The following is a 23,931-nucleotide window of genomic DNA, read 5'->3' on the forward strand; positions in this document are numbered from 1 at the left end:
GTAGCCTCGGTCGGGTCGGACACAACGGAAGTCACAAACCAGAATACGTTACCTGAAGGTGGAAGTAAGTCTGCACGCCCGCAGCGGCCTGCAGCCATTAAACCACAGAAGAAGAAGAGCCGCATTTACAGAAAGTGTTCTTTGACTAAGCGGTACGCAACGGGCATTGCTGAACACATAACAGTTTTACCAGATGTATCTATAAGGACTTGGTTGTACTTTCAATGTCATGGTGGATAAAGAAGGAGCACCATCTAAAAGAAAAAGAACAGAAGAAGGCTAAACGGGACAGTGATAGGGCTCGAGCCCAAACGCGTGTAAAGCTTGGTCGGGCATTCACCAAGTGGAGAGAGCTGAGAGATTTGAAAGGTTTTAAAACTGATCCCGAGTCGGCCCTTTTCCTAATCGACAGGTATGTCATTTTTGTTTTATTTAGAGAATATACCGCAACTGCTTCGACCAAAGGGGGCGCTATAATCAACGAAAACGTAAAGTTCCGCACAGCTGCATTAAATGGAGTCTGGTGGGTTTGGTGACGGTGATGTCAGGGTTGCTTGTGGTCAAACAAAAAGGATCTTACTCTTAAACACAAAGCTCTATCTCTGTAGGGATCCTACACATAGAATAATTATCTGAGCCTGTCAGTGACAAAAACAAACACTTTCAGTGGACGTACATTGATGTTGTCGACATGAGTGGTTACACAGCAGCCTGTTTTACTGCTGCTCACTCAATACTGGACGAATTTCAACAATTGTTGTTCGTAAGAAAACAGGTTCCAGGTTAAAAACTACCAAACTTACCCTTTTAGTTTCTCTTCAAACAGTAACTTGTTAACTTACTCTTTAAGTTCTTCTTTATAGAGAAACTGTATCATTGGTCGATTCCTGCTTGAAGTCCTTAAAGTCCTTCTTTTTGTGTGAAAATAACTGGTGTCCACACTAACAGAGTCTCCAGGTTGTTTTCAGTAGAGACATCTGTCCACATCTTCTTCCTCTTCTTTCCAGTTGGAAACAACAAACGGCATCAGACACCTGATGAGGAGAGAGAAACAAACAGGTGAGGAGAGACACAGACAGCCATTAATTTATAGTTTCGATATGTTTGAGATGCAAAAGAGATGAATCAAACTCTGTACTCACCACACGGACACAAGACTGAGACTGATTTGAGCATCTACACCTCAGGAAGAAGCAGACAGTATTCATGATGTGAATTGTAATTAAAATCACAGCTGTTGCAGTTTAAAAATTGGACACCACAGACAACAGCAACAAATTAAAACTCTTTTCTTTAACCCTCTGAAAACTGGAGCGACATCACTTTTCTTGTGCTGCTTTCAGATGCCTTTCAAAAGTATGTAAACCTTTGAACCCTGAACAGATTGGTGCAATTTCTTTTAACGACATGGGAAAAAGGCAATGAGCAACTTCATAAAAAAAAATGTTCCAGAAATTGCAAAAAACAAATACAGTTAGAAAATTATAAAAAAAAAAAAATAATAAAAAAAACTTTGTTTCTTTTTTTAAAATAAATTTTCATTTTTTTCCCTGTTTTTACTAATTTCTTGCAAATTTTTTGGGTCATTTCTTCTTTTGTTGCTCATTGTCTCCTTCCCATGTTTTTTTTTTTTTTTTTTTTTTTTTTGAAGAAATCAAGCCAACTATCTCAGGTTTCAAAGAATTAAATGTCAAAGCTAATTTAACTTTTGCAAAAAAGAAATAACATCATATTTTTAGAGATTATTGTAAAGTTTTGATGTAAAATTTGAGTCCAAACGTAACTCAGCTGCTGGATGAACATGGTGGAAGAAAAACACTGGAAAAAGTAAATACAAATTAACTCTAACCACAACGTGTTGGGTACATGTGTAGAATAAACTTTATTTGTCTCCACCTCTGCTGACAGGATGACATCATCAGTTGGACATCATCAGAGCACAGTAACAGACCTCTGATCAGTAACACGTTCACACATCAAAAATACAAAATACAATGAAATCACAAAAATAAAAACTTTTACATTTCAGATAAATGAAGATTTAGATTTAGAGCTTTTCATTGAACGTACATTCTGACTGAGAGTCGCATCTTTACACACAGGACACATTAGAAACTGAATCTTCCCACTCTGTGGAGGCTCCTGAAACCACCAGAAAGCAGATTTTACATTTTAATGCACTAAAATGTTGCATGTTACAGACATTTAATCAGGGACAGAGATGCTTTACAGACGTTCTCACATGGACAGATGAAATGCAAAAAGACGTGGAGCTGTAAGATTCAAAACTAGAAACTTTACTCTCTGCTTGTGTTTCATTGCAAGTTGAAGGCACTAAACAGAAGCCGCCCGGCTGCTAAATCCTCGAGGACGCAGCCGTCCCGTCATGAGAAGAGAGGGCGTCAAAACTGAAAAAGGCACTGACAGATTAAAGCTTTGCAAAGAAGCTTCTTCTCAAGCTGAAACGAGGAGGCGCTGCTGTGGAAAAGTTTCCACTAAACTCACGCTAGAAACCTCTCGTTATTCTGAAAGGCTTTGAAATGAACAGGCACTGGCGGGGCAGCGTGCAAATACAGCTTTGAAATTGGAGTTACTTTGGAAGCAAGTTTATCAGCATGTGTACATTTTGTTTTTAGTGCTAAAAGTTAGTCCAGATTGAACACGAAGCTAATTTTAGAGGCAGGCTGTATGAAGTCAACACAAAGACAAGAATCTGGTCCAAGCAGCACGTTGAAAGAGTGTCAATGACTCGAGTTCATTGTAAGTACGTTAAGAAAGTGGAGGAAAAAAACTCTCAGTTGGTGCGTACGTTGTGAGCTGGGTGGACTCAAAAAACACTCCAGTGATCAAATGTATGCAAATAATGCAGATACAAGCTTCACATTCAGTCTAAATACATGTTGAGGGGTTCATAACGTCTTCATCTTGCAGCTAATATCTGGATCTGTGGTCGATGGCAGAACAAACTCTGTGTTGTGATTAAAGGCACATTCAGAGACAGAAGATTCACGGCTACTTTTGTTGCTTTCATCGACTCGTTTCATCCTTTTTTGACACCAAACTGACAATGTTTTGTCTCTCGGTTGGCAGGTAAAAACCCCTCTTACAGTAGCTCTGTTTACACAGAGATGGCGCTAAAGTGCCGCTACAAAGTCCTTTCTTTATGGCGCCTTTGCATTTTTACACAGAACCAAACAACAGCGGTATCATTCCGCTCCAGTGTGCGATTTTAGACAACATGCTAGCATCGTGGAAGCAAAAGAGGCCTGACGGGGGTGATTTATAACATAGACATCGGCAGTGCTTTGGACACAATAACAATATCATAACATGGCAATAACAATAATTTATCGTCCCTGTTATAAGGCAGCTGATCTCATCCTCTGCTCTGGGGGTAAGGCGCTCCTGGACCTCAGTGTTTTCCCAATTTGTGGACATTTGCGGCTGCTGTTCTACTTCTTTGAGTTAGCTGCTAACTGCTATCAGCTACTTTTTAAGTTTCCCGCAATGGTTCGCATTCATAACACTGTCAAAATGTCACACCTGTGCCACCCATGATCCTGTTCTGCTGACTATCCTGTTTATACAGACATCGCTTCAGCAGTGTTACCACCTCCGATGTTGGCTTAAAGGCGAGACAACTCTGTCGCCACATTCAGCGCTTGTACATTTTATACAGCACGGCAAGTGTGAAATTCCCGCCTTGAACAGCTTAGCAACCGTTACTAGGCATGACAGTCCTTGGATTAATTAAGGGTTCAAAAGCATGCTAATTTGTAGTCGTCACTTTTAAACTTTCCTAAAACACAAGAGGAAAAGTGTGCGGAATTAATTAAACAGTATTTATCTGCTCTGATGTAAGATGCTAACATTAGCATGCTTGGCTAACTAGCTTTCTACATACAAGATTTTCATGGTTCCGGGTGTGTTTGGGGCGGACAAACCTTTTAAAATCAAATCAAAACTAAAAATAACTTTAGTAATTTGTGTAAAAACATCAATGCATATGCAACATGTGAGCAGACAAACATATTTTGATGACATATGGTGCAGAGTGCTATTAGCTTCTTTGCATATGATGTCACACATCGGTGTGCTGTCCAGATGGAGGGCAGGCAACTGGAGGCAAAGATTACCAACACAGCCCAGATACCTATGATTTGAGCAGTTTAATGTTATAATCGATCAAATTAGGAAAAAACAAAGGCCACTTTAGGTTCTGACAACAGCAGGACGTGAAGGGAAGAAGTGCTTTGGAAACCTCATGAAAAGTTCCACCTGTGCTGCGTTCACAGACCCCCAAAAACCTCTGAATTTTGGATACCGCCACACAGATTCTCATCCTGTGGGAGAGACTGTGTTTGGGTCGAACATGCCTTTTATATGCAGACTGCATGGCCAAAAGTATTTGGACACCCCTGGTCACATACTTTATTGTACAGTTGATCTGTTCATGTGCACAAAGTCAGCTGCATAAACAACTGACTCTCCCAGTTTGTTTTGTTTTTGAAATCCATAAATAAAAAGGCTTAAATCGTTTCCATGGTCTCCACCAGGAAGAAAGTCTGCTGAGGTCAGAGGTCAAAGTTCAGTGTCTCTCCTCGTCTCTGCTGCCGTTTACAATGTGAGGAAACACAGAGACGCATTTCAGGACATCGTCTGTCCCACGGGACGAGTTAACGGCGAGCTGCGGCGGCTGAGCGAGCGTCATCTCGTCCTGACAGTGAGCTGTTTAAACAGGACAGACTGTGAACTTTGACCTCTGACGACCTCCTGGACCCTTCGTCCTGCGTCTGAACTCCTCAGTGACTGTTTACTGCTCTGAAACGTGGACATAAAGACGAGTCAGGATTTTTTTTGTTTCTCCGATTTGATGAATTTTAGATTTTTGTGATCATGTGACCTCGACACCTGTGACATCACAGTCACACCTTTTACTCTGAAGGATTTCAGTCTACCTGCATCAGACATAATGAATAAATTCTTTTAATTGAGTAACTGTTTTACCCATTTCTTAAAATCATTTAATATTTGCTGGTTAAAACACGACAATATTTTTAGTGACAAAATGTTGTTGTTTTTTCTTTGCGATTTTAATATTGAAAATGTAAATAAAAATGTAATAAAATATTTAAATATTCAACATTTTCTTTAAACTACAAACTCTATTTGTGTCTGTGTAGACTGTTTGTCAGGACCGGTTTTTTTTTTCATCATCATTTTCATGTCAACTTGTACGAAAAACACATTGCAAAAGACAGCAATTTTTAATGAGGGATTTTTTGAGTTAGATGAAAGAGTGTATAATAAAACAATGTTGGAAATAATTTCCTTACATTTGCTACAGGGACAGTGTGTCAGATTTAGGGGGATTTGGTGGTGAGGATTACAGTTTGCAACCAGATGAAATTTCTGATTAATATTCTTTGAGTGTTAATTGGTCATGAGGTTTTCACCAGGAGCTGAATCATCCTCCTCCTCTCCAACATAAACAGATCTAAGGGCTGGACTATAAATCAGGATTTGGAGTTAGGGAGGTAACGTCGGGGTTAACTCTGGGTTTCAGTGCCATGAAGCTGGTTCTCATATTGAATGTTGTTAGAGCACAACTGTGAACAGCTTCAGCAGCCTGATGGGTAATGTGGTTTGGAGTCATTTTGGAAACAGCTGGTACTTTAGTGATGATGGATTCATATTATTATTTGTCTCCGTGTGCCAACAAACATCTGCCTGCAAACTAAAACTGACTGGATGTGAAAAGTTGGAGGAAGCAAGTGAAGAAGCTCTCAGCTCCTGAATCTCTGTTATTAATTTGAACCTGAATGTAAAGACTGAAATCTGATCCATCTGTTGTCCTCGGCAACGACTGCTGATCAGCCTCATTAATGTTTAATCAGCTGATTCATCTCCGTAGAAAGGGAGGGAGTGTGAAGGCAAATATTTCACAGTGATGAAGACGAGGATCTGCGAAGGCTGCGAGTTCTCATGTTTAGAGTAAAGCTTCTGGAATCTGGCGCATCTGGCCTTCAGAATAAAAGCAGGGAAACATAATGCTGTAGAAATAAAAAGGCTAATTTAGAGTAGCGCTGAAATGTAAGGCTGGAAAAAATTAATCTGTTTTCAATGATTTTAAAACAACAACAACAACAAAAAAACAACAAAAAACCCACAACCGAACCCTCTACCACTTTTATTCTGAAGGTCAGAAATGTTCTTATGAATCAGTAAATTCAAGGACATCATTCTTATCGGAGCTGCTCACATATTGTGTCATTTAGACAAACTGAAGCGGAGAATGAAGGAAAATTAAGACAGGAAGTTAAATATAAGGAAATGTCTTTAAAACAATCCTCTTTCAAAATAAAAGCATCCAGTTTAAAGCAGGGTTAGTAAAATACAAAGCTATTTTTTTCTTGTTTGGTGAATTGAAATCAGCTGAATTGTACAGTATATAAAATCTTACCAAAATAAAAGCGTATAATATTTGACTTCCTCAGTTTGTTTGTTGCTGGGCGGTTTATTTAAAGGTGAGATCAGCGGTCGAGTCGATGGTTGAAGATCGTCGAGCTCCTCGATTGTGGAAATCCTAAACTGTGACCTTCTGTCAGTTCGCTGAACATCAGCAGCAGAAGCGTTGGTGACTTTGTACATTTGGACTTCCTCTCAGCTCAGTCAGTCTCTTGTTAGCCCAGCGCCCATGTTGGCGCCCTAGTCCTCGCTGTGGTTGTACAGGGCGTCTGCGATGGGGTTTTTACGGTGAGCCGGGGGCACCAGATGCTCGGGCAGCTCGTTGGGCAGCTCGTAGCCCTCCAGCTTGATCTTGATGAGGTGCTGGGCGAGGGCGAACTCCTCGTCGTCCAGCATGCCGTCCCGGTCGCAGTCGGCCAGTTTCCAGATCTTCCCCAGCACGGTGTTGGGCAGCCGCGAGTTCATCATCTCCTTCTTGGCATTGACGCCGGTGATCTTTCCATTAACGGGCATCAGCATGTAGAAGATCTCGTCGTAGCGGTGCTTCTCGCGGCTGACGATCCAGTCCTCGGCGTCAGCCCCGGCGCTGATGCCCTCGCCGTAGCCCTGACCGAAGGGCCCATCCTGGGAGCCCTCAAAGGCACCACCCGACACCATCGCCGGCGGCTGCTTGGACTCTTCCTCCCGGATCATCGACATCAGAACGGCGATCTTTGTGGCCAACATCTTATCCACCGACTCGATCAGCTTCATCTTCAGAGACGGGAACTTACTGAAGTCGTAGTGCTGCAACATGTCCTGTAGGGGAACACACACAAATATTATTATTTATTTATTTATTTATCTATCCAGGAGGGTCAAACTGAGATTCAAGATGTCTTCTTACAGGGAGTCCTGGTCCAGAGGGCAGAGTTTCACATAAAAACAATGTCACATATTAGAAATGGGAAGTCATGGAAAATCTTTTTGTGCAACAGGCTAACAGAGAGTCAGCACAGGATCCTGCACAGATTACAGCCCACCCTCCGGTCACTTAACACTTTTTATCCTGAGATCTCTCCAAGAAAGAGGTTGGATCTTACTTACACTGCACCTGCTGCTGCCCTCTGATACTTAGTTTCTGGGATAAAGTTTCAAAGGAACTCAATCTGTTTTTGATATGGAAATCAAATGGATCCTCTTCTGTTTCTGTTGAATGTTGCAGCTCTAACTGTAATTTACTGAAATGTATGTAATGCTTAACAATAAAAATAAAAATAATAACATTGAGAATCTCATTTAGAATCACGAGACATGCGTTTCATAAAAATAATATTGACTTGGTTCTTCGTGTTATCAAATAAAAAATGTGTGAATCTTATATTAATTGTAAAAATGACTTCCTAGTCTTTTCAAACTAGGAAACGTGATCACTTTTATCACTTCAGTCTTTAACTTTACAATGAGTCACCTCCATTATTGGACCTCTATAAGGAAAAGTGTTTTAATTGTATCATAATTCAAGTGTTGATTGTTTGTTGCAGTTCCTTTTCTTCACTGACAGATGGCGACAAAAACAAAGACAAACCAACAAACATCAAAACTAAAGTCAGTTAATAAAATGTGTCCTGCAGGTCACAGCAGGATGATGTCACAGGTGAACAAAGCTGATTGGCTGAAACCTTGAATGTAACCTGACACTCAGTGGTGGAATTTAACAAAGTACATTTACTCGAGTATTGTACAGAAGCACAAATTCAAAGTACAGTACTTGAGTACTTCCATTTTCTGCTGCTTTATACTTCTGATCCTCCACCATGTCTCAGAGGGAATATTGTACTTTTTCCTGCAGTACATTTGTCTGATGGTTTTAGTTACATTTCAGATTCAGATTATAAAAATAAAATATATCAACTAATTAAATATTAGCACAAGATTAAATATCTACAGCAGTAAAATGGAACATACACATTGATGCAGCGGGAATATTAATCCAAAAGCATCACATAAAATAGGGACAAACTGACAGCATGGAACCGTTTACTGCAACATACTTACCTTTACTTTAAGTACTTTTGTTGGTAAATACTTTTACTTGAGTAGCAAATGAATGCAGGACTTACTACTTGTAGTGGAGTATGTTCACAGTGTGGTATTTGTACTTTAACTGCAGTGACAGATCTGAACACTTCTTCCATCACTGCAGGTCAGACTGAACCGAGCTGAGTCAAACCTCCTGCTCTCTGCAGCTGGACACAGTGTCCTCCCCTGACCTCTGACCTCTCAACAACAACAACACACACACTCACACACGTGAGTCCAGACACTACACAACACGTGTCAGAGCATGTTTATGTGTGTGTGAGTGTCATGAGAGTACACGTCTCACCAGGGAACTTAAAAATCTGAAACATGCTCTCTCGCCAATAATCCAATAAATACAAGTGTAGCTGGGGAACACACACACACACACACACACACCTGCAGTGTAGCATCTCCTGACAGACCAGCTGCAGAGTGCTCACTTCCCTTCAGTGCGACAGTGTTTACCATCATCTGAAGATCAGTTTGTTCTCAGACTGTTTGTTTGTGTTCAGACGGACTGACGTGACGTAAAGCTGCACAAGTGATCATTTTAACATCGACACCATCCACGCCTCTGTGAGAGCTGATGGTGGGAGAAGTACTCAGATCTTTTATTGAAGTGAAAGTACAAATACCGCAAGCTAAAGTCCTGCATTCATAATCTTTACTTTAAGAGGTCCAGTGTGCGGATTTAGACATGAGCCTTAGAGAGAGCCGTTTATATCTACATAGGGGAGCGGGTTCTCATCCACGGAGATCGCCGTGTTTCTACGATAACCCAGAACAGACAAACCAAATACTGACTCTAGATAAGGACATTCACTTTTTGCTCGCTGTATTTTCGACGCACCTCGTGTTTCTTTGCTCTAGGCGCCTGGCGTTTTCACCGGAGTGCTCTGAACTCCTCAAGTTGAAAAAGCTTCAACTCAGAGCAGAAAAACGCCCCACGTCATCTTTTTTTTTTGTCATCTCTTTTCCATTGTCCAATCAGATGATTTGAGAGGCGGGCCTTCTGTGGTGGTCACGACAAGTTTACAGTTGGTAAACAATGGAGGAGAAACTGGTGGTAGCTGTTGCTATACGACCCGACGATACACAGCAGGTTGTCAAACTGCCCCTGAGTCATCCTAAAATATGCCTGTAAACATCCATGATGGAGGAGAAGCTCCTGGACCAACTGGTGGTACTCCCCATGATCCTCAAATCTTCCTCTTATGACTTTATTCTGTCTGTATGATTTTTGTGTAAACTGTGATTCTGCAGCCCTGACATCACTTCCTGTTTGTCTCTTGGTACCTGCATCTTGGTGACGTTGGGGAAGTCCCCGGGGCTGATGTGATGCTCTCTCTGCAGGATGGTGTAGATCTCCGGCAGCCTCATGATCAGCTCCTCCTTCTTCTTCTCCCGCCCGAACAGAGATGGCATCTCCTTCTTCAGGTAGCTGATGATGTAAGCGTGCACCTGCAGGAACGACAGCGGAGGCAACAGAAGAAGAAGAAGAGTGTTAGCTGTCGGTCACAAAGGCTGCAGAAAGCACATCAAAATGACTCACAAAATATCAACCAGAATCAGCTGCTGTGTTTAAAGGAACAGTCGCACAATTTTTACAACCGTTAACATTTTTCTCTTCCAACTCAGACAACAGTTCCTCGAAAGGGAAGGCTACACACACACACACACACACACACACACACACACGAACACACACACAGCCTGCAGTCAGACCTCCGCTGAGCTTCGTCCAACAACAGCGCTGTTTATACATCAGTTTCCTCAATCACACAGCTGAGACAGGAAGACTGAAGTCAACAGAGACAGAGGACAGGTACACTCAAACAGAAACAGGGACAAAGACATTTAACATTTTAAAACGTTATATATTTTAACTAATGAACTGACTGTGATTTATCTGTGTTTGTCACTACAGAGGTGTTTTCACGTTCCACCACTGAAGTATCTCATAATTTTGTCTCAGTGGGTTAAAATGCTCGACGAAAGGCTAAATTATAAAAAGGAAAAAGGTTTTTGCTTCCTTGAATAGAAACATAATCTTATGTCTGGATGACAGTGATGAAGGAGGAGTTTCAGGAGTGAAGCAGAACAGCAGGAGACTGAACGGCGCAGGGTCAGAAGGTAAACTACACTGAGGAGGAGGAGGAGGAGCAGGAGGAGGAAGGAATGCAGGAGAGCAGAGACCCTCTGATCCTTCACACTGGCCAACAGCATTATGGGAGGTGGAAGGAAGGAAGGAAAGGAGGGAGGGGGTATAAATGGATGGAGTGAGGTCACCGAATTTCTGACTACATCAGTGCCATTAATCAATATTTAATCGAGGGAGGAAGAACAAAAATATGCTCTGACAGACGAGCCAACGGTCAGAGGAGTCAATAAGTCTGGCAAAAAATAAACCATTTGTTTTCCAAAAGGTTTCAGCAGATGTGAATAAGAGCTGTTCTTTATACACTGCAGGAACATCCCACTATAAACCAGTGTGGGACTGGGAGCTGCAACCAAGAACCCCGAGAGGACGGTCCCTCGAGACGCAGCGATTCTGCCTGAGATAAAACTTCACAATCATGAGAGAAATGTGGAGAAATCTTTGCTTGTTTATCCAAACTACCCCAACTGTGAGACTTGACACAGAACGAGGGATGAACCAGATTATTGGCTGAACATCATTACTGGCCGATATCCGCCTTGTTGACTGCCATCAGCCTATCAGCAAATAAAATAACCTTCACCAATGGCAGTGGACGATGTTTTTCTCTTGTGTCACATCAATTTTGCGCAGGCTGAAAAGCAGGACTCCAGACTAACAGCGTCCTGTTGTCCCGTGGGCAACAGAAAATGTTTTTGACCTTCCCCCAGACGCCATCAGGAAGGAAGCAGTAAAGTCACTATCGACATGTCACAGGATGCACCCTGTTGTTTCCCTGATAAAGCTACACTGTGAACAACAAATCCATGTTGACATCAGCATGAGGAGAGCTTGGTAACGCTAGCTGTTAGCCGTCGGTGGCTAGAACTAAAAGCTAACGGAGGTTGCACTGAGTTACATTATGATGCATTCAAGATCCCTTTGGTGAAAACAAGTTGGTAAGGGTAAAATATAACCATAGGTTTCAATAATGCCTAGATAGTAGACATCAAGATGGCGCTTATTCATTCCAGTGGAGTTGCTCACCTGGCGATTAAGGCAATAAAGTTTTCTAGCTTCTGGTGACTTCCACAGTATGTGGCTCACTGAATATGCACAGAAGTGTTTTTCCCCCTCACCCCACCAACAAGTTCCTGCTCAGCTCGTAGACTTCACACTGTGATAACACAGATTTTCAAATCACCTTTGGTAAGTGGACCTGTACTTAAAGCACTTTTACACCACATGTCACATTCACCCACACATTGGCTACGGTTACATGTCGCTCGCTCCGGATAACAAGATGATTGACGACGCCGTTCTTAGTGCCTTTTTCGGGCGTGTTTTGCTTATATTCTTGAAGCAGCAGTACGACAACAACCTTATTCTGCTAATGCTTCATCTGTTGAGCAGGAGAAGGGAGGTAGAAGACCGTGCTGTAGCGAATGGAAACCGGTGAGTGCAATGAGTCCGACAGCTCCATCTCAGCCCGTTGCTATGCAGCCCGTTGCTATGCGCGCTATATATGTCATCGCGCCAAAAGGGCAAGGAAACGAGCATGCGCAGAAAGACCGGAATGAACTTTACCCTTTAATCAGATTTAATTTTCAATCGGAATGACCATTTTTCAATTGGAATGACCATTTTTCATTAGGAATGACTGTTTACATGACCACTTTTAATCGGAATGGCCTTTCATTCCGATTAAAAGTGGAATTAAACTGTCCATGTAAACGTACTGACAGGTGGCCAAGGCTACCATGGTGACGCAGTGACACACCGATGGAACAGCCACTGAGAGCAATTTGGGGTTCAGTATCTTGCTCAAATATAGCCAGGGATCAAACTGCTGATCTGTGTATATCATACAATATAATGTTTCTTGCAGGTGATATCGTTATCCCGATATTCACCATGATCACATATCTTCGTCATATTGTGCAGCCGTGTGTTAACAGAACAAACCAAACCTGTGTCTCTGTGACATGGCTGAGACACAGGGTTCAGACACATTTTCATGGACAAAATTTAAAAAAAAAAAAAAACCCATAATTTTTCAAGGACTCTAAATATATATATATTTTTTTTTCCCTTCTTGCCCGGCACTTTTCAAACATATCAGATTCAAACTCTAACCAGACAATTTCACGAAGGGAGAGACGGAATGTGGGGAGATAATGAAGAAATGTATGTGATGGTAAACAAAACATTATCGCACACTGACACATATTACGTTTAAATTTTTATAAATTTGCTCTTATATTAGGTTATCCACAGAAGATTACGCTAACAGTTTCATTACACACAAATAAATCCCATGACTTTTCCAAAACTTTCAAAGATTTATACTAATTTTATGATTTTTCCAGGTTTTCCATGACTGCAAACACATTAAAAACAAATGATGCTGCTACTGAACCTGATGAGTTTATTGAGCCGATAAATGACGGAACACACCTCTGCTTTAACGGCTTTTTACCCCTGGGGATAAAAACCATAGTTAACAAATAACTTTTCATAAATATGTCACTTAAAAGATCGCTTCCTGCAGTTCCAGCAGTTTAACTTAAGATCACATGTCTGCTGTCATGCTGTTCAGTTTTACTTTACACCACAAACAGATCACACCACTGAGACTCTAAACCTGCACCTGAGCCCACATGTAGCTCCAGGATCTGGTTCACAAGGCAAACAGAGAAACAAAAGCAGAACCAGCGAGAATGAAAAAGTGTCGTGTTACATAAAGTTCCTGCAGTGGAAAAGGTGGAATATATAGGAAACTGCAGGAAACCTGATAAAACTGGTCTGAATGCATCAGACCGTGTCGGACTTCCCTCTGAGAACATGAACTCTGCAGAGAAAACAATCATCAGCTGCTGATGGACCGCGGCCAAAAAGTGTTCTTTACCTCCAGAACTGAAACCTGCTGAATAATAATAGGCTCAATAATAATAACTGGGCTCTGACACTGACTTTATCCCTCACATCTGTGTCTGCTTCATTCACACAGCATCGACACACTCACTGATCACATCCAACTGATCCCACAGCGGAAACACCAGGCAGCTCCAGGCTGATTAAATACTCTCAGCGCTCTCATTAACTCCACCCAGCAGACAAACAAGAAGTCCTTCAGAACAGGAAACAACAAACAATCATTAACAACAAGGCTGCTAATTCACACATGATGAATGCTTTTCAACGTCGTCTGTGTTTGTAATTAAAATAAATGAGGGTGAAATATGGACAAAAGTTACTCCTCTTACAGACAGATTAACAGATTACAGAAACACTGAGTACTACGTTCTCTGTTAGGGCTAGTGATGTCTGTTTTGGTTCATTTTGCTTTCAACAGCCCGACTCCTGTAAACCAGTAACTAACCAGTTAATTTTCAGGGGACAAAAAACCCACATACAAAATGACGTGAAACACAAGAGGCTTTTCCTTTTAGTCCAACACTCCACTGACTCACTGAGCTTTAGTAAGCCTAAAGTAAATGGCGGTAGATTAAGCAGAGGAGATAAAAAGGAAGTGAAGGAGGAAAGTAGAATTACAAATAGTATGCCTCAGTTCATCCTCGAGTTCATGTGGATGTTTGAGCCAAATTTGAGTTAATTCTGTCAAGATGTTCTTGAGGTACTGTGTTCACGAGGTAAGAGTGACCTTGACCTTTGACCACCAAATTTTAGTAAAATTCATTTTTGAGAGCGTGTGGACATTCGTGTCAAATCTAAAGAAATTCCATTGAGGCGTGTTCAAAAATGGGATGTACACAAGGTCACAGTGACCTTGACCTTTGAATACCAAATTCTGATCGTTCATTGTTGAGTCCAAGTGGTCGTCTGTGTCAAACTTGAGAAAATTCCTTAAGGTGTTCTTGTTTACGAAAAGTCAAAGTGACCTTGGCCTTTCACCACCAAGTTCTAATCAGTTAATCCATATCTCAGAGTGGATGTTTGTGCCAAATTAAAGGGAATTCCCTCTAAATGTTGTTGAGATATTGCATTTTAGAGAATGAGGTGAATGCAAGGTCACGGTGACCTTGATCTTGGACCACCAAAATCTACTCAGTTCATCCTTGAGGGAATTCTGAAAAATTCAAGGTGTTCTTGGGAAACTGTGTTCACAGGAAAGAGACGGACAAGAGTGAGATGAGTTAGAGGATGAGATGGATGCAAGGTCACAGTGACCTTGACCTTTGACATGTGACTGCCAAAAACAAATCAATTCATCCTTGATTCAAAGTGGATGTTTGTGCCAAATCTAAAGAAATGTCCTCAGGGTGTTCTTGACATACCGCCTTCATGAGAATGTGTAGGACAGATGGACGGACAACCCGAAAACATAATGCCTCCAGCCATCGGTATCGCCGGCACGGAGGCATGAAAAGTGAAGAAAGTAAAAGCTGAAGGAGGTGGAGTGAGTGAAGGAGGTTAAGAACATAATGAAGGTGCAGTAAAGTAAAAGAGACAGAGGTTAAGTTTGTAAAACATGTGAAGGGAGCAAGAAGTAAAGGAAGTAAAGGAGGTAGAGGAGGTGAGGTAAGCGCTAAATATCTGAGAGCTGAAAACAAGCATCACTCCTGACGTTTCTTTGAAACATGAAAGAAAGAAGGTTTTTCCTGGAGGAAGTCAAACAACAGAAACATTCAGCTCCACCCTCTGAACTTCAAACACCGTCAGACTGATGGAGCACCTTCAGGTTCCACACCTTTCAAACTGACCTCTGATTTATTAGCTCGACCTTCCTTCCCTCCTCAGAGGGTTTAAAAAAGAACAGCGGAACATTCATGTGTTCATTCTGAGGACAGCTCCAGGATCAGTCTGAATGAAGCGTCTCTGAGGTCACCACAGAAGTCTGACCTTCATTTTCCACTCTGACATTAAATATAACCTCACTTTTGTTTCTGATCCTCAGACAGAAGAACTAGTTCCTCTTCAAAGTAAAACGAAAGCTACTGAAACTGATTTAGAGTGAAGTCTGTTACCATGGTATTTTTCCCCACTTCCTGTCTCTGTGCTAAGCTAAGCTACGCTAACAACATCCAGGACCTCTCTGCTGACTCCTGAGAAAACACAAACACTCCCTTCAAACTTCCATCTCATGACTGATCAAATTTCCTGACTTTCTTTCTGTCTCTGAAACACAGCCAAACATTCCAGGATATTCCCAGAATTCCAGGACCAATCAAAACTCAGCAGGTCTCCGTGTTAACGCCAAACACACGTGTCACTTCCTGTCTCACCTTGGCCAGCCTCGCTCTCTTGATGAGGTCGTTGAGTTTACGGAGTGCTGCGTTTCTCGGGAGACTCTGGATGTCCCTGAAGAGGTCCTGAGACTCCGCCTCAAACAGACGCCTGAGGAGTGAATGAATGAATGAATAAGAATAAATGTGCAGGATTATTTATAGTTGCCTTGCTGTTCCACAGCAGGCATCCAAATGAATGAATGAATGAATGAAGTAATTAATAAATAAAATAAAATGAATGAATGAATATCTGACCTGATGTTCTGCAGTGGTTTGAATAAATGACTGACTGACTGATTGAATGAATAAATGAATGAGTGAGTGAAATCTGACCTGTTCTCTGTGTTCTGTAGGGGTTTAAATGAATGAATGAATGAATGAACGAATGAATATCTGACCTGTTTTTGGTGTTCTGCAGGGGGTTGAATGAATGAATGAATAAATACCTGACCTGTTCTCAGTGTTCTGCAGGGATTTGAATGAATGAATGAATAAATGACTGAATGATTATTTGACCTGTTCCTGGTGTTCTGCACGGGTTTGAATGAATGACTGAATAAATGACTGAATGATAATCTGACCTGTTCCTGGTGTTCTGCAGAGGTTTGAATGAATGAATGAATTAATAAATATCTGACCTGTTCTCGCTGTTCTGCAGGGGTTAGAATGAATGAATGAATTAATAAATATCTGACCTGTTCTTGGTGTCCTGCAGGAGTTTGAATGAATGAATGATTATCTGACCTGTTCTCGATGTTCCGCAGAGGTTTGAATGAATGAATGAATGAATATCGGACCTCTTCTCAGCGTTCTGCAGGGGTTTGAATGAATGAATAAATATCTGCCCTGTTCTCATTGTTCTGCAGGGGCTTGAATGAATGAATGAATGAATGAACAAATGAATGTATAACCTGTTCTGTGTTCTGCAGGGGTTTGTTTGTTTGAATGAATATCTGACCTGTTCTCTGTGTTCTGCAGGGGTTTGAATGAATGAATGAATATCTGACCTGTTCTCTGTGTTCTGCAGGGGGTTTAATGAATGAATGAATGAATGAATATCTGTCCTGTTCTCGGTCTTCTGCAGGGGTTTGAATGAATGAATGAATGAATGAATATCTGACCTGTTCTCGGTGTTCTGCAGGGGTTTGAATGAATGAATGAATTAATGAATGAATGAATGAATATCTGACCTGTTCTGTGTTCTGCAGGGGTTTGAATGAATAAATGAATAAATGAATGAATGAATGAATGAATGAATGAATATCTGACCTGTTCTCTGTGTTTTGCAGGGGTTTGAATGAATGAATGAATGAATGAATGAATGATTATCTGACCTGTTCTCGGTGTTCTGCAGGGGTTTGGCCCAGAAGGATCCCAGATAAACTCTCACCACCTCTGGAGTGTTGATCACTTTTCCCAATGACCACATGAGGGCACCGTACACTCTCATCAGCTGCTGTGTGTCCACCTGAGAGCACAGGTGAGGAAGAGGTTATTTTATCTTTCTGAAAGTGATGAAGCTCTTCATCTTGAATCATCCTCATCCTCTCACCTGGTCGGCCTTGTTGAGGACGACTCGGATCTTGTCGTCTTGTCCTTTGAAGGCTTTGATGGCTTCGGAGAACTCGTCTGAAATGTCCAGTTTGTGAGCGTCGAACAGCAGAATGATCCGATCCACCCGCTCCCCGAACCAACGCAGGACCTCCGCAAAGTCATAACCTGCGGACAGAAGATTCACCCTTTCATAATCATGTCTGTATAAACACATGGAACGATCCACTCAAATAACTTTAACCAATGAAACCCCATCCCATTATCCAATCGGATTATTTGAGAGGTGGGTCTTCTGTGGTGGTCACAACAACAAGTTTACAGTTGGTAAACAATGGAGGAGAACCTGGTGGTAGCGGTTGTTGGATACCCAGAGCTATACGGAGCACGTTGTCAAACTGCTATGTATCATATCGTGAAATATCCCCGGAAACGTCCATGATGGAGGAGAAGCTCCTGGACCAACTGGTGGTACTCCCCATGATCCAGCCTCTTTTTTAGGGTCTCATGTACCCACACAGATCTCTGTTTATCTGCTGACAGCCTCTCACCCTCAACCAGAGCTACAGACAGTACCCTCTGCCTCAACATGGCAGCAGCTACACACTGATTATTATAAAATAACTAAAATAATAAACGCTAGATTGATTACACAGGGAGGTTAGGGTCAGGAGGTGATGGAGTGGTTGTCTGGAAACAATAAGAAGGTGCAGCAAGTGTTTACTAGTGGCATCATATAAAAAGAAGGCAGTGCGGTTTCTGTGTGATCGGGGCCAAATCACTCACTTTACCAGATTGGCGACTGCACAATGGTAGCCTGCACAGCACTGTGCAGAGAGATGAAGAGGAATTTTGTTTGAGGCCGTTTGTGCCTAAGAACGGGAAAACTGCTGTTTTTATGTGGGCGTAACTACTTTAAAGGTTATTAATAAATTCTTGCATGTTCTCCCCGAGTCAGCGTGGGTTTCCTCCAGGTGCTCCAGCTTCCTCCCACAGTCCAAAGACATGCAGGTTAATTGGTGACTCTAAATTGCCCGTAGGTGTGAATGTGAGTGTGAATGGTTGTCTGTCTCTATGTGTCAGCCCTGTGATAGTCTGGTGACCTGTCCAGGGTGAACCCTGCCTCTCGCCCAGTGTCAGCTGGGATAGGCTCCAGCCTCCCCACCAGGATAAGCAGTTACAGAAAATGAATCAACTTACCGATACCTGATTCAGCATTTTAGGCATTATCTGAGGCACGCTGATACTATCTGTATCTGTTATCTGCATCACAACAACTCAATGAAAAATGTTCTAGAAAACTGAAAAGTAAACCGCTGCAATTCACAAGGTTTACCAGAATATTTCATCATGTGTTGAGAGGAAGTGATTGCATCAACACTTCACATCTCCTGAGTTCAACATGTGGAATCAAAGTCTCCAGCTAAGCTGCAGGATTCACACGCCCTCCAACTCTGAACAGAACCAGCTGATTTATCGTCCCGGTGCCCGTCCCTCTGCCCTCTGACTGAATTCATTACTGAATGTCAAATCTCTCACACTGATGGTGGGAGCTGCGGAGGTGGAACACGAAGCTTTCCAACACTCTGAGAGGAAAATGCAAACATGCAGATTCAGTGTGTGAATCTGAAAAGGACGACAGAGAGCACTGAGGGCATTACAGCTGCTATACTATGTCTTTAAATGTGTGTGTGTCAGGGTGTGTGTGTGTGTGTAAAGTGATATGTGGCAGCAGTTTGGGTGTGGTTCCTCTAGAACTGGGTGACACTCAGCTCTGAACTGGAAACTAAATGGAGACAAAAGCTTTGAGAACTTTTCTACTGGCAGAAAATCCCTCTCAGATTTCTATCTGTGATCGACTCTAGTTTTCTCCTTCACTGTGAGTCCTGTTGTTTCAGACCACAAACAATTTCAAAGATCTTTTTGCAAATTGTTAGCGGAATAAAATGTAAAACTAAAAACAGACGCTCAGTGGTTCACACTGAGCTGCTGCTGCTTTCATTCTGCTGTCTGTGTAACATGATGTGACAAAAATAAAAATGTTTCACACAGTAGGGTGTGAATGAAATGAGCCTGTGAAACCATCAGAAAAAAATGTGATGTAATTATGTTTTGTTGAGTTTTAATGGGAGTCAGGATTAAGGAAAATAAAAATGTGCTCATCAGTGAATCCAAACTGGTCTCATCTGAGAGTCCAGATTTTAAAAATTAAGTCTTGCTCCATACAGGCCACACACACACTGACACAAACAGCACAAAAGGGACTTGCGTAACACTTTTTAACCTTAAAGCTCCAGACTGTAGGCTTTAGGAGGATCTATTTGCAGAAATGGAACATAATATTCATAACTATGTTTTTATTAGTGGACAACAACCATTTTGCTTTCATTAAAGGTCCAGTGTTTAAGATTTGGGAATATTTAGTGGCATCTAGTGGTGAGGACTGCAGATTGCAACCAGCTGAAACTTCTCCTGGTTAGAATTCCTTCACTGTTCAATGTTCAGGAAGTTTTTTTCCTCATTCAGATTTTAAGAAGCTACAAATTATATTCAGCCACAAAATAAGTCTGAAAAGCTGCAAATCAGAACGTAAGCACAGAGAGTTGTTGACTAGAGATGATACGCCGTCTCATGGTGGTCACTTCCTGTCAACGTTACAGATCAGAAGCACAGAGAGTTGTTGACTAGAGATGATACATGTCTCATGGTGGTCACTTCCTGTCAACCAGCAGGTTTTTACAACGTTGCAGAAAGGAGCATTGCAGCTAGCTGTCTGTTTCAACTCGTCTCGTCGTGAATCTTTGGTCTGAACTGGGCTTCATGTAACAAAAACACAAGCATTCTTAATTTCAGATGAATAGCGTTGCTTCTGCATCACTGGGCCGATAGAGCAGCTGATATTGGCTGATACTGATGATGTACGGTCGGATATTATCATGCATCCCTAAGAAAACCATACAATCGGTTGATGCTTCACCGAGTCATTGAAGTGCTGAAAAAAGCTGAAGCCAGCTCAACTTTGATTTGTAGCTCGTCACACCGTCCTCAGTGTTGAGCGTCAGTTTGAAGCTTCACGTCACCAGCTTCCATTGAAATTGACTTGTAGCCTGTTGCTGTGTCGCCCATAGTGACAACACAGCATTAAAGGTCACCTTTAAAATACAGTTTACACTACAATCACACAAACGCCAGCCGGAGTGTACATATATGACTATAGAGCCAGTGTACCTGAACACACACGCACAGAAACACCTTCAGTAAACACGCAGCTTTATTTATTAATACAGCAACACGTCAGCCTCCAGACTTTCACTGCAGTCTGACAACTGTAGCTTTAAAACAGAGACATCAGACCTTTTGGGGCGTCGGTGGCTTAGTGGTAGAGCAGGCGCCCCATGTACAAGGCTGTTGCTGCAGCGGCCCAGGTTCGAGTCCAGCCTGTGGCCCTTTGCTGCATGTCACTCCCTCTCTCTCTCCCCCTTCACGCTTAACTGTCCTGTCCATTAAAGGTAAAAAATGCCCAAAGAAATATCTTTAAAAAAAACAGAGACATCAGATCTTTTTAAATCAACACATGGACAGAAAATCTGTCAATTAAAGAACGTCTCAAGTCCTGCAGAGCTCAGGACAGAATTATTAAAACAAGTTAAACTACATCACAATTCTTCACTCCTTCAGAAACAGACTTTCAAATCATTTTTGATCAATTAATCTTTGATGCTACGGCGTGTTCTCATGTCTCCTGCATCAGATTTCAACCTAAACATCAACATGGAGGCATTGCTGTTCACACTTATAACATCACTGCAGGGTGACACACCTCTGACTGTTTGTGGACACAACACACACACACACACACACTCATGCCATCATGTCGTATGATGATCACAGGACAGTGACACACCTCCTGCTGCAGCTGGCTCCTCTCATGTTAACCTGATTATATCAGCCTGGATTAAATACTGTGTCAGCTGGTTTTAATGCATCGCCCTCCTCGTCTAACTGAGCTGCTCTCATACCAAACACACACACCAAAATTAAATCTGTCTTCAGCAGAAACTTCTTCTCAAACACTAAAAATATCCCCAACTCTCCCTGCACGACTGCGCTGGAGAAAAAGAAATATATTAGAGTTCAAAAAAGAAAAGACAGCAACTGTTGAAATACAAAAAAAATTAAATTTAAACCTGCGTTAGATTTGTTTTTAGAGTGTCGGCAAGTGGGACATGATGATGATAAAGTGATCAGATCTGGTCATATTGTTCCAGTTCCTGTTGATCGACGATGAAAGATGTTGAGCTTCTTTGTTTTATATGTGTGTCGTATGTTTTGTTTGGTCGTCAGGATTGTGAGTTCTTATTCTGTGGATGCAGGACGTCGATATATATATTGGGAAATCAAAAAAAATAAAAAAATAAAAAAAGACGTTTGTTGGTGGGTTCAACATGTGGAAACTAGTCTCACATAGCCAGACCTATATCTACAGCACTGTGCCAGCACTTGAGAAAGATCTGAGAAAAAACACTGACTTGTTTTGTTTCTCTAAACCAATCACAGTTGTCCTGGGTGGCGCTAAGCCCAGGATGCAGTGATGATGCCCTTGCGAAATAGCGTCATGGGGGAACACACACAGTGACAGGGCTAAGTGTTAGCATCACATGGCTAACATTATCTAATGGTTGGAGTTGAGCCGTTTCAGTATAGGTGTGGTATGTTTGATGGGACCTTTTAAAGGCTCAGTGTTTGATGGTAGCCCTGCTGCTGTGTTTGCTCACACTGTTACGCACGTTTTATGAGGACCTTGACGAAGGCCACAAGCTGAAACATTTAACAATTAAGTTTCCCTTTTTTTCTACCAGTGTTGCTGGCGTTTTGACCTCCTCATGCAAAGCAGGATTTACTCTGGTTGTGCAGAATCAGCTGCGCTGGGAAGTGTTCCAGCCTGAAATTGTCCCTTCATGAATAAATGATGTCTAAAGGTGCCTCATGGTGTCGGCTCTGAGAGGAGGAACAGCTTCTCTCCTCAGCTTCACGTTACACCTGCAGGTTCAGGTGTTTGTCCCTGGAGATGTGACGATGCTGTGTCAGTTAATGAGTGAACCAGTGGTAAATACATTTCCTGCAGAGCTACGAGGCTCATTCCAGCTGAACGCAGACAGAAAACTCTCCTGCAGGGTTTAATAACTGACGACTGATTACTTAACTTGTTCCACTTCCCATTCAAAGGGAAACACCTTCAGTCTAACAATACTACTTCCTCTCAGTGCTGAAACTCACTGTATTTACGTCTTGGAAAAAATGTGTTCAGAGTTCAACAGAGGAAACCTGAGGTAAATGAATGGGGGCTGGTTAGAAATGCAGGAAAAACACATAATTCCTAAAACACTCCAAACTGCTTCACTCCAGGCAGTCCACACAACAAACAGGAGACTTACAGTCTCTCACTGAGGAACGGCAAAGAGAGCCAGACAAAATGTTTCTGCAAACCACAGATCCGTTACATTTGTACATAATTATGTAGAGGATATGTTGAAACTTCATATTTCAACACTGCTGTGGCTAATGTGGTCAAATCACTTTCTTATGGTTAAGAAAATATCTTGTTTTGGCTGAAAATACCCAGTTTAGAGGCGCAATCCCTGCTGGAAACACAGTGATGTCTTTTTCTTGGCACCACCACAGCTGGCAAACACCAACAGGCCACTAAAAACACCCACATTTGGTGCTCAAATATCTGTCAGAAACACAGCAATGACTCCCTAATCTCCAGATGACAAAGTCAACTTATATACTACGTCATTTTAGAAACATTGATATGTAGGGGTGGGAATCTGCAGGCACCTCACAATTCGATTCCATTACGATTCAGAGGGTAATGATTCGATAATAAAATGATTATCGATGCATCACAATGTTTGATTGTTTGGTTAATGCTGCAGCGTGTGTTGGTCAGCTGGTTTACATGCCGATCGCTGCTCCTCTTGTTAATGTTAGTCTCTGGGTGATGGTGTAAGGAAGTATTTACAACATACTTCATTTTCGCCTCGCAGATGGAATTATTTAGACATTAAATTAAAACAAGCTGCAACCGCTGTCTTTTGTGAAGATGAATTAATACAAGTTAACTTCAGCTTGTCCGCGCTGTAGACTGTCCGAGTGCTACACTGACTTCGCAGTTGAGTTCCACCTCTTTTGTTCCGTCAACATCATGTTAGTGAATTGATGCCGAATTGTCAACGTCAACGAGAATCGATGTAACGTGTTAGTGGATTTGCAACATGTTCTTCTGGCTGTGGGGCTGTCACTATCAGCGTCAAACCTTCTCATGTATATCTGGGCTTTAACTAAATTTCTAAATATTGCTAGCAAATCTGATGAGAGGAAACTGTCACTAATATGACATCACTGCTTACTAGTGTAGAAGTTGTTAATTCGGCCAGGAGTAGGCAACCCGCGGCTTCG

The 23,931-nt window shown here is 41.9% G+C and overlaps 1 protein-coding gene across 1 annotated transcript in view; it reads right to left on the reverse strand.

The window, feature by feature from the left end:
- Nucleotides 1-1,859: 1,859 nt before the first annotated feature.
- The window catches only part of ehd4 (EH-domain containing 4), a 50,123-nt gene continuing 28,051 nt past the window's right edge, over nt 1,860-23,931 (reverse strand). The window contains exons 4-8 of the mRNA XM_050062299.1: nt 17,471-17,637; nt 17,253-17,386; nt 15,916-16,027; nt 9,829-9,993; nt 1,860-7,266 (exon numbers count right to left, since the gene is read on the reverse strand). Of these exons, the coding sequence (XP_049918256.1) occupies nt 6,709-7,266; nt 9,829-9,993; nt 15,916-16,027; nt 17,253-17,386; nt 17,471-17,637 (1,136 nt within the window). The 3' untranslated portion in view covers nt 1,860-6,708. The remainder of the gene's footprint in view (nt 7,267-9,828; nt 9,994-15,915; nt 16,028-17,252; nt 17,387-17,470; nt 17,638-23,931) is intronic.

Source organism: Epinephelus moara, chromosome 14 (genome assembly GCF_006386435.1).
Source record: "Epinephelus moara isolate mb chromosome 14, YSFRI_EMoa_1.0, whole genome shotgun sequence".
Classification (NCBI taxonomy): domain Eukaryota; kingdom Metazoa; phylum Chordata; class Actinopteri; order Perciformes; family Serranidae; genus Epinephelus; species Epinephelus moara.